Source organism: Centroberyx affinis, unplaced genomic scaffold (assembly GCF_046629955.1).
Source record: "Centroberyx affinis isolate AG114_WGS23_722 - 3 ecotype Tasmania unplaced genomic scaffold, CSIRO-AGI_Caff_v1 ptg000755l_1, whole genome shotgun sequence".
Classification (NCBI taxonomy): Eukaryota; Metazoa; Chordata; class Actinopteri; order Beryciformes; family Berycidae; genus Centroberyx; species Centroberyx affinis.
In genome coordinates this window covers 695,001-707,086 of record NW_027279367.1, presented here as the reverse complement: position 1 = coordinate 707,086, position 12,086 = coordinate 695,001, and the positions used below count along the sequence as shown (strand labels likewise).

Genomic DNA, 12,086 nt, shown 5'->3' with positions numbered 1-12,086 from the left:
GGGATTCAGTATCTTGCTCAAGGACACTTCAGCAGGGTAGATGCTTGTTGACACAGGTGTTAGAACCTATAATCTGAAAGTACACAACCTCTACTCTCTTTAATAATGAATATACAACACCTCAACTTAAGTCTTGAAAAAATCAGTACACATTAGAAATCCTAACTTATTGTCTGAGGCTTCAGTTCCCCTCAGGTCTCTTTCCTTCAATGTCACTTTGACTATAACAGCAATCTTTGCAGTGGTAAAGTGCCTAGGGAGCCAGGTTGTGTTTTATTTCCTATGTTGGGTGATGTGAAGGTTATAGCTTGGAGTTTTATGTGTGTTGAAGTTGGTTAGGAATATATAAGACGTTTTCTCTTCTAGTGTATCATCTGGCCTTATTAGAGCGAAAGATGTTTTCATTCAATCAAGTCACACTGTAATTTGCGCTAGCGTGCACATGTGTGCGGTGTGTGTGTGTGTGTGTGTGTGTGTGTGTGTGTGTGTGTGTGTGTGTGTGTGTGTGTGTGTGCGCGCGTATATGAATGTATCTCCCGTGTACGCACTCAATCAAAGGGAGAAACAGAAAGAGACTGGCAGTTCTCAGAACAGCTTGTGGCATGTTAATGGAACTACACTAAAGTCACATTACGTCTATTGGGAACACAGATTTCAAAAGAGAGATGAAATTGAATTCAATATGATCCTATAAGCACTTTGTGATATTGAGAAAGCTTAAGAATATCAGTTTGAAAGGGCTATAAGCTCAGCTCGCTCATCACCTGCACACACTCTACTTAAGTCTGACTCATTTAATGCTAGTGCGTTTTCAACATGAAAGAGAACTAACCCTCATCACAGCATGAATGGAATGGGATGTCACACAAACACACACACGCACACATACATACACACACACACACACACACGGCTGCACACCTGTGTAACACACACGCAGCTTGCTCGTGGTGTAAACAACTTTGCTGGAGAGCGAAAGAGGTGAATCACTTGGCAGGTCACAGCCTGTCGATACAACTGACATAAATGTTAACCTTGCAACACACATTCCATGGTCTAAGCTGGGGACTATTATCTGCAGCCCCAGCCCAATACCTCAAACTTCAAAAATACACACACACACACAGTAGCACTGATGCCTGACAGGCAAACTCATTTCCATTGTGTCAAAGACCAGACAGGACAGGATACAGCACTTTAAATCAAGCTGGAGGCAAGGCTGTGCGCACGGTTTTGCTTGATAAAAAGGAAGATAACTTATGTCTAAGTCAGTCCAATTCCCTTGACAACGCCAGCCAAACAAGCTGCACTCAAAGACATCTCTCCCACCGTGAGACTTCCCTGTAACCTTGAAAACGGAGGACGGCAGTGGAATACATTAGCAGTGACAGAGACAGACTGAGCAGTCGAGGGGTTGACAGACTCAGATTGACAGAAAGAGAGACAGAGAGAGGTATTGTCCACTATAGAGATTAAAAGCTTTGCTCTTGCCTTGCCTTTTCCACCAACTCAAATCTAATACCGTCCCCCGGATTAGCCAAGGACCTTTTTAAATCCCACTTACATACAACAGCACAGCAAGACACGGTCAGAGAGGGAGGACAGAGAGGAGAGGAAGAGGGGAGGGGAGAGACAGGGGTACAGAGAGAGGAGAGGAGAAACTGAGTCCAAGTCAGAGACAGAGAAAGGGAGAGAGAGAAATAGAGGGAAGGTGAAAGCTTGTGGGTCTTACCCTCTCTCCACTGTTCCTGCGTAGTGTCCCCACCGGCAGCTTAAGCATCAGCCGGCGGGTTCTACCGGGCGTCACGGCTCCCTGGACCACCATGGTACGCTCCAGGGTGTGTGTGTCCGTGGGCGTGTGAGCGCGTGTGAGTGTGTGCATGTGCGAGGTGGGTGTCCTTGCCATCCCGTCCAGCGTGGTGGCGGTTCTGACACACAAGCTGTGTGTGTACCCGTGGAAAGAAGTGTGTATGTACGGGTGTACAGTCCCGGACCCGTCCTCTCCTCTCTCTCTCTCTCCCTCTCTCTCTCCCTGTCTCACACTGGAGAGTGTGTGCCTCTCTCTGCCTGTCTTTCCTTGTGTGTTAAAACACTGCCCATTCTGCTCAGCTTAGCTACGCTCCACTCTGCCGCTCACGAGGTGAATGAGTGTGTGAGTCGGAGTGTGAGTGTGTGTGAGGGAGAGGGAGAGGAAGCGCGCTTTGTTTCTCCTCTCTCTTCCCCTCTCCTTCTCTGGCTCTGGCTGCCGGCTGTCTCTGCGTTACTCACTCTCCCTCTGCTCTTCTTCCCTCTTCCTCTCTCTCTCTCTCTGTCTCTTTCTCTCTCTCTCTCTCTCTCTCTCTCTCTCTCACTGTACCCCTCCCTCTCTCCCTCCCTCCCTCCCTTCAGTTGGGGGCTTAACCAGGTCACTGGATTAATGTGACGTTACGGCTGTTATTAGCATACGCACTCTGTCACGTGATCCCATAATAATTGTGTGTGAGCATATATACCCCCACCACACACACACACACACACACACACACCCACCCACACACACACATCCCCAACCCTTACAGGGGATCACGTGGGGAACCTCAAAAGGAATATGGGATGTTTTGCCATCTGGAAGGGAGATTATCTTTGAAATCCCACATCCAGCTTTCTCTCCCTGCACTGTCTGGACCGGGACACAAAGAGGAACACACACACACACACACACATGCACTCACGCACGCATAAACCCGCGCACACACAGATGCACACACGGACCACACTAACACTTGATTAATCTTGTGTACAATATAAGTATGGAAATTGGCTGGAATTTTGCCATCCAAAGAGACTCCTTTCTTCCACCAAGCTTCGACATGGAGGACTCTAACTCCAAGGCTCCAGACCTTGCAGAGATCTTTTATCACAACAGACAACCGGCCAGCCACTGACAGCCTTGGTGGGCAGCAGCCCATACAGCTGAGTCAGTTCTCTGTGTCTACTATGGTGGTCTTTACATGGCCATTAAAGCTATTGGACTAGTGAGTTACAGCTGCACCTAGTGACTTACTGTCATATTCACATCATCACTCACCGCTGAGCTCCGATGCTTCTGCACATCAATATCGAATTGTCAGCTGATTAACTAAAGTGGATCAACACACACATGCACACACACACACACACACACATGCAAACATACACAGATGTGTGTACATATGCATGCACACATGTACTGTAAGTTCACACATACGCATACAAAAGCGAGCATCTGTTTATAGGTACCTATGGTTAGCCCATAGCCTTGGGTTGTAACCAATAAGCTTTAGCTTGGTTAGGCCATTGTGGTTTTGAGGTGAGGATTTGAAGCTGGGTCAGTGGGTATAATAAAACCAGATTAAAACCACCAGTCCAAATGAGCAGCCAAGCAAACCACCTCCACCCCCCATATAATTTCTATAAGTGAGGTTTCCAGACAGCTTTTGCGATATGATACTATATGATGTGCCACTGACACACACAAACACACACACACACACACACACACACACACACACACACACACACACACACACACACACACACACACACACACACACACACAAACACAGATACACACACATTGTGTTAAAGCTGCACAGCAAGCATACAGGAGAAAATCATCTGCAGTGGTAATCCCCACTAAGCATTATTTATTCAATACCCTGGCCCACATCAGTGTGTGAGTGTGTGTGTGAGTGTGGCCTACATGAGAAATATCAGAGGGCTATTTATAAACTCTGTGTCTACGGCCCCAGAGTGCAGGCATCCAGGTCCTGGAGATGACATGCTGGAGGAATGAAAACTAAAAGACAAGATTCATCTCTCTCTCTTCACTGCTACCGGTGCTGCATGTGATGTGTGTGTGTGTGTGTGATTTTAATTCAGATCTGGATGACAGCGATTAACTGCCACTGCTGATTTGGGAGACACATCCTCACTGTGTTCCCAGGGATCTCATATGACGCTTTGGCAGGAAGATGACACGACAATCCCTAATTGAACAGTTTAAGTGTGGCTTGTGTGTCTGTTTGTTTTGCTCCAAAGCTCCCATTTTTCCTTTAAGATTTTTAAAATTCCAATTGCCTAAATCCACTGAGGTGATGAGCCCACTTTTCTTACTCATCTTGACAGGAGAAAAAAAAAAAAAAAAACACGTTACTATTCTTGATGCCTCAGGCAAGATGCACAATGACCTATTTCAGTCAACAAGCACATAAAAACAAAGGCATATGGGATTTGCAATTGGTAACAAAACTGCATATATATGGAATCAAAATGCAAAAATCAGGCAGTAAGCCATGTTAGTTCTGATATGCTTTCTCTATCATACTCCATCAATTTACACAGTTCACACTGCCTGTCCTCACCATGAACTAACATACAATATACAAAGGGAGAAAGGAGAGAGAGAGATGGAGAGAGAGAGAGAGAGAGAGAGAGAGAGAGAGAGAGAGAGAGAGAGACAGACAGACAGACACAGAGAGAGAGACAGATAGAGACAGAGAGAGACAGAGAGAAAGAGAAGATCACTATTTCCTAATGAGGGATACTAATAAAGGAGGTGCAAACAAAGCGCCTGGATTGTCTGGGTTTAATGTCTAGTGTATGAGTGTGTTTGTGTGTGTGTGTGTGTGAGAGAGAGAGCCTATTCTTTGTTCATGGTTGTAATAATGAGAAAAGTAACAGTGCTTCTCAATTGTAGAGTCCTGGTATTGTTACGCTGTAATTTACCCTGATAACCCAGCCAGTCTCTGCCCACGGCTGTCTGACTCATCCCTATGGTCCTGCTCCTGAGTGTGTTTGTGTGTGTGTGTGTGTGTGTGGGTGCGTGTGTTTATGGGAATGCCCTCTAGCAGGGCTCTCTCCCCATTCCAGGCAGGGCGGGGGTTGGATGTTTATGTTCCAAGGCTCCACAAATTACAAAGGGTTGAGTTACAGCACCATAAGCACAAAAAACACAGACAAGTCATATAGTTCAACAACACCGCCTTCACACTGTAATTCAATGCAGTTCTCACTCTGTGTGTGTCTCTGTTTATGCTTGTGTGTGTGTGTGTGTGTGTGTGTGTGCGCATGTGTTGTCTTTCTCTATCTCACAATTCAGTTATTGAACGGTGTGTTTGGGCCCAGTAGCGCCCAGTACTATGAGAAGAGATGAGCAGAAAGGGGGGGGGGGCTCCCACCCTGCATCAGACCAGAACCAATCATAATGACTTCTCCACAGGGGAGCATCCACTCCCATTATCATCCCCTCGGTGCTATGTGTGAGGGAAGAAGGCATGGAAAACAGTTTAGCATGCTCAGAAAGGTAACAGATAGCCTGTGAAATATTTAGGAAATTGGGACATTTATGTGAGTCATCATGAAAACTGGGACGTATTTGTATTTCTCAGAGATTTGCTGGAACACAGGGACAGGTTGTCCTGCTCAAACCATGTCATCCACCGCAACATCTGCTCACCCTAGTCTGAGGTGAGTTTGTGTGTGTGTGTGTGTGCATAATTCTACCTGTGTGTCCTTCTGTTTGATTTACATTTCAGCCATGCACACTAACAGAATGTAAAACGAGAGAAATTGAACAATCTCCTCCGTCGTGGAATGCATCCTGTTTATAACCTTGACACGGTAAGGAGACCTTGTCTTGGAAAACCTGTTATTATCTCTGTCTGACTCGATGTAGTCTACATCCAGTCTCATAGCCTGCCATTGTACATTCCTCCAAGCCTAAATGGAATTAGAATATATCATTCCAATGGGCCAATCAGCAGTCTATTATGAGCACGGCAGCCGACTTGAATGGGACGCTAGATGTGCAATTTGCCCCAGTGAATAGCAGGCGAAGCTGCTGAATAATTCACCCAAGCCTACTGGAAAGCCTTTCTGTGCGCCGGGCCAGTTGGCATCAGAATCTGGAGCACGAATATGATGGAAATTGAACACTGAATGATAATGGCCTATTAGTTTATGGACATGTGCATAAAGATTGGATTGAGTTTATGAAAATTGTCTTTTCTCGATTTTTATGGGGGAAACTGCAACCAGTCTGAGGTCTAATGAGGTTTTTTAAAAAATGAGACACATATGAATGCTAAATCTGGTCATATTATTCAAATTTGATTCTTACTATTGGGAGAATTAAAGTTTCCACAGAACTTTGGTTCATAAAACAAATCAAATTGCTGGCTTCACCATAACATAGGAATCAGTAGGGCTATTGGTCATCTTAAAAAAATAAAACATAAAAAAAAGATCTCAACAAGACAAGCAGAGGAAAGCAGCAGGGTTCTGAGGAGACTTACTTGACACTGGGACTCTAGCCTAATACTGATCAATGCCATGAACAGATTAATCTAGACTGGTCCAGTGACCTGAACTGTTTGATGGAGAGAGAGCGAGAGAGAGAGAGAGAGAGAGAGAGAGAGAGAGAGAGGAGCAGGTCAGCCTGCTTTTATTGAACAGTTTTGTCGCTGGGCAGAGAGCACATCCATTACATAACACAATGACCACACACATCCACCCAGTCAATAGCCTGCCATCTGAGTCAACAGATCCACAGTAGGGGACTTTTCTCAAAAGAGAATAGATCACACACACACACACACGCATGCACACACACATATACACACATAATGCAGTGATACAATTGCCAGTCTGCGGAGAGTTCAAGCCCTTGGTATCAGCACGTCACAGTGTTTGTGCTCCTGGCAGACTCAGAGCTCTCAGAGACCACAGGCCCTTTGTGGCAGACCAGCTCTCCCACAGATATGAACCAGTGCTTTATGGCTGCTGGAAAGAGAGGAGACGGCGCTGAAAAGACCAGAGCCGAGCCAGAGAGTACAGCTGTGATGGAAACAAGAGATCCCATCCAGCCGAGGTCCTCCTCTGTCTCTGAGCGTGACTGAGGAGAGGAGGGGGGTGTGTGGGGGGTGGGGGGATGGAGGAGAGAACAAGGGATCTGGGAGGAAGAAGAGAGAGAGAGAAGGGATGCATGGCTCTGCCTCCGGGTCTGCATCACAGAAGAGATGAGGATGTGTGTGTGTGTGTATGGGGGTGGTGAGATTCATGGGGTGCAAGAGGAGGAGATTCAATTAAACTACACAAGGATGGGATGCATTTTTAATCATGGCACTTCATTTCCTGACGTGACTGTCAGCCTCTGTGCGAGACTGTGAGGCGTCCTATCACTGAGGAGCTGCTGTCTCCCTCTGTCCTCTCTGTCCTCCCTGTCCCTGGACCAGCAACAACACAAGGGAGCTTTGGCAGGAGCTGATACGACGCGACAAAACAGACATTTTAAGGTGGCCAGAAAAAACAATTCTAATCAGCAGACAGAGATCATGTCTGTTTTATTCAGGTCAATGGGTCTTGTCGCTGTGCTTTGTTGCTATGTATGTTGCTATGTGAATGAGCTCGCTGTGGCTGTCGGCACAGGACAGATGTCATGGAAATCAGGCAACAGAGCATTCTCATATCCTCTCAATGATACCAATGATCGCTATTTTCATTCTAAATGGAATAGAAGCTTTTTTTCTTCTTCTACAAGACATTTAGCCCGTTTTTGGTGTCTGTTCTTTTTTTTTTAAGATTTATTTTTGGCATTTTCATGCTTCATTTGACAGGGAGATAGTTAGAGAGAGACAGGAAGGTATGGGAGAGAGAGAGAGGGGAGGACATGCAGCAAAGGACCGCGGGCCGGATTCAAACCAGGGTTGCTGTGGGATGGACTGAGCCTTATGGTACATGCTCTACTCTGTGAGCCACCAGGGCACCCTGTTTTTGGTGTCTGTTATATCCAATTGCCTCTGTGACAATGTCAAGTGCAGGATTTCTTAATGTATTTCTATCAAATTCTGACAAATAAACCACCTTTTTATCTGCATTTGAGTGTGGGCCTTCTCTTCTTTTGATATGTGACTACACTAGGTCAACACACCACCAGCAAGCCAGGACAGCCACTCCTTCATAACAACATCAATAGATTCTCTTATTAGATTTCTAAATTTCAAGCCAGTAGTTATGCCTTTGTAACCATTCCATGTGCAGTGATGTGTTTTACAACTGTGATAGAGCTCAGAGGAAACAAAACTGTTGACCTGAAAGTCTACTTTTCCTCCAGATAGCAAATGAATCCACTTCTCTGGGCGACTCCAGCTTTCTGCGAGCACTCAGGGCCGCAAAACAGTGACCTCGTTTTCTCGTAGTAAAGGATGTAGTAAAGGAAGTTGTTTCTCTTGGATCCTCTCAGCTTTCCTGAATCATTCATACGCGCTGCTGTGATAATGAATATAGCTGTGCACTAATAGTCTCCAGCCAATGAACGGCATGGATAGGACTCTGGAGATGTAACGTTCTTCTCTACTGGAGGGTGGAGAAGCACTGTCATTACTTTAACGACCCTCAATATTGCTCTAATGATCCCTGTCTCTGTCCCCAGCTGAGTTAACACTCGAACTGCACATACAAAAATGTTAAACGCTTACATGTATGCTGGCACCCACTTAGATTCTCTGATCACATACTTTACACCAAGTAAGAAAGCATGCTCAATATTCAATGTACATTTTGCTGCTAGGCAGATATCTTAGAACATACTGACAAAATGTTTTCAGTAGTGTAAGTTGCTGGAGTGCCTCACACATCTCTACTGCTGGTAAGCCTTCCCATAAAAACAAGGTAAATCAAGTGTTTCTAAACAAACTGAAGTACATTTAATTCTCCCTGCCTTTATTTGATGGTTCAGTGAAATAGGCCTCTTCTTAGCTTGTGTATGCATGTCTTTGTATTCATGTATGTGTGTGTGTGTGTGTGTGTGTGTGTGTGTGTGTGTGTGTAAGCATGCAAGTACGCACGTAACACCAGATGCACGCACTGTAAGCATGTGGGCTTGAAAGTGCGGCGGGTGAAGGCGATTTGAATATTTCTAATTTAAGTATGCAAAGTGGCCAGATAACCCTCTGTATTCCAGCCTCCTCCAGCAATTAGAGAAATAAATAAATAAGCAGTCTAATTAGGACTCTGGGACGAAATATAGAGGAAGGAAACATTTTCCATCTCACATGTAGCGTATGAATAATACAGACCCAATCCAAATACTGCTCCGGCCATAAACAGTAATCTTTATCGCTCGGGTCATAAATGATGTATTGGATATATGGAAATGACAAAGTCTCCAATATTGGTTGACGGATTCAAGCTTCAAATCTCCAAATATATCAGTGGCATCAGTGCCCCGCAGCACTGAAATGGGTGCTGATGCATGTTGAGGCAGATAGTGTTCATTGGGAGCACACTACATCTCAGGAAAGGACAGATTACTCTTCCCTCCAACAGATGCCTGTGCCTGTAAACAATGTTAAAGGGAAACAGCAGCTTAACGACCAAACTCATTACAGCAGCCGGCAGATCAAAGCAACCAGGGATTCTGATGTCGTATTTACATTGTTTGTGTACGTGTGTGAGAGAGAGAGAAAGCAAGAGAGAGAGACTGCATGTGCCTGTGTGTATATGTGTTTGTATCTACATGTGTGCGTGTGCGTGTGCACGTGTGTGTGAGCTCAGCAATGTAGAGCAGTTTATCATTTCCCCAGCCCTGATGCTTTGTAAACCACAGGGGCCTGAGTAATCTACCTCTAGCCAAGCGTCACGGGCAACAGAAACCTGACTATCACATTCATCAGATTTTCCCTCTCTTTCCCATTCCTCTTTCATCCCTCATTTCCTCATTCTCAATCCTTGCTTCCAAGCTTACTCGGAGATTTCATTCGTTCATCATCAAAAGATTTACGGCTAACTTCAGACGAGTACGAAGGTCGCAAGCTCCGTGCATGCTGGGTAACCTTGCCTACGACCAGATTTAACGAACCCTTTGTTGAGTCACGTAGGCCATGCAGTTCGGGTTAGATTCCTATTTCCTAGTCAGTCAGTGTCTATTCCCTAAATCAGCCTGTGCAGAGTGCGTGGATTTTAATCAGCACGTTCTCGTCGGTGCAGATTAACGAGCGAGCATCTGGAAAGAGACATGAACATATGTTGGCCTCTGGTCTCCAATTGCAATTATACACTGGAGAGGTCACCCACATGACACACACACACAGAGAGAGAGGAGAGAGGGATGGTGAAGAGAGGCATCTTAAAACTCATTAGTGAAAGCACTTTACGTTATTTACTTAAGACAGTAAAAGTAAAAGTTGAGGAAGGGTTGAACAAAAGAAAGGGTGTGCAAACTTACAAAGACGTCCATGAGCATGTGCTCCAGGGTCACCTCTAAATCCTCGAGTCGCGCTGCCAGAGTCATGATTCGGCTGAAACTCCACCGAAAACAATCTGGATGTTTGGATCTTTTCAATAAAACTGAAGGGTCTCCCTCACACAAACCTTGCCTGTACAGCTTTTTATCCTCTCTTTCTCTCCGATGTTTGTGAGTTATCAAAGGATACCGAGAGACTACTTAAAAACGCATACACACAGAGTAATTAAACCATGTCAGGCAAAAAATATCCCATTTCCCCAGTGGGCCGTGCCATGACAGCTCTCCTCTCAGTCTCCATCCAGGATGGCTTCTCAAACAACTGCACAAGGTTGTAGTCCAAATCTGAACTAAAGTTGGCTCCGAATGCCTTGATGGTGGTCAGCGCTCCAAGGGTTTCCAAATACAGCGGAGGTCTCCTCCTCAGACCGCCTCTGTCTCCTCTCTAAGTCACTCCTGGCTACTGACGAGGTCTTGTGACGGAACAAGTCCCCTCTTCTGATCTGAGTTATGATCCATGGGAGCGATGAAGACACTGGCAACTCCCTGGCACAGGGAGGGGAGAGGGTGGGTCTCCCTGTTCTAGCTAGGACACACAGAGGAGGAAGAGGGGAGGAGAGGAGGAGGAAGCACAAGGCTTGACTGAAGAGAGCAGACTAATATGTGATTAACTCATTACGTGTCTGTCTCATTTTTTGATATCGTGCTCATGAAGTTGTCTTGAGCAGGATCTCTCCTCCCCCTTTTCCCCCCTTCACTCTCTCTCTGTCTCTCTCTCTCTTTTTTTCCCTATGCCCTTTCAGGTCTCTGTCCACAGTGGAAGTCTTTGTGCGGAGGGAGCGCCCGGGGCAGCTGATGCCCAGTTCGGGGTGCTCTTGGCTGGGGTCATCCTCTCTCACACTGGCCCTCTCATCAATGGGCCTTTGTGGGCCCTCATTAAGGGCCGGCCCTGGACGCTGAAGCTCCCAGAGACGCACAGGGGAAACAACAGAGATATGGCCTGGATCTATGACTGGAAGCTTATGTAACAAGGACAGGGAGGAGCGGAGGAGGGGGGGAGGGGTAGAGGACAGGGCATGTGGGGTAGAGGGCTGATGGAGAGGGGGCGTTGGATGGCAGAGGGGTAATGATTCAGGGAGGGAGGAAGTAAAGCAGGAGAAAAGAAGGGAAGCAGGAGGATAAAGGAAGTTGGCGGGAGGCTCAATGGGAAGGGGTTGTTTTTGTTTTTCAGACAAACGCCAATGGAATGTACCCCCCATTCTCCTTCAGTCTCTAACCATACTTGGTGACTGAAAGAATGAAACAGAGAGACTGAGTCAGAGAGAGGGAGATAAAGGGGGAAGTGAGTCTATGTGGGCTATACCAAAGAACAGGATATGAAATCACTTGGGGTATGACAAACCATAAACAGGGAGATATGGGTTGGATACAAGACATACGGGTAATTAAGTAAGTGATTGACATAAGAATATAAAATTATCGCTATAGAACCTATAGACCCTGAAAAATCTGACCCACTAACCTGATGGTGATATCTCTTTCCCTTTCTCTTCACTTTTCTTCTATGCTCTTCTTCCCCTCTCCCCTCACTAAATCCAGCTCTTTTTTCTTTTATCTTTTACAGCACACCTCCATATCAAACCCTTTTCACTCTTCTTCTTCGCTCGTCTCACATTTCACATTTTCCCTCCCTATTACTTTTCCCTTCTGTCTCCCATCCTCGATCCAATCTTGCCCCATTTCTCCCACTCAGCCCTGCTGCCTCTCGGTGACAACCCTCTCAATCTTATCTCTCCTCCTGTCCTCTTCCTGCCCTCGTCCTGAG

General features: G+C 45.9%; 1 protein-coding gene across 1 annotated transcript in view; it reads right to left on the bottom strand.

Moving 5' to 3' along the window:
• Positions 1 to 1,825, bottom strand: part of LOC139644563 (FERM domain-containing protein 4A-like) — a gene marked incomplete at its 3' end in the record, with an annotated part of 44,896 nt that extends 43,071 nt beyond the window's left edge. The window contains exon 1 of the mRNA XM_071519970.1: positions 1,733 to 1,825. Within this exon, the coding sequence (XP_071376071.1) occupies positions 1,733 to 1,825 (93 nt within the window). The remainder of the gene's footprint in view (positions 1 to 1,732) is intronic.
• Between the last annotated feature and the right edge of the window lie 10,261 nt (positions 1,826 to 12,086).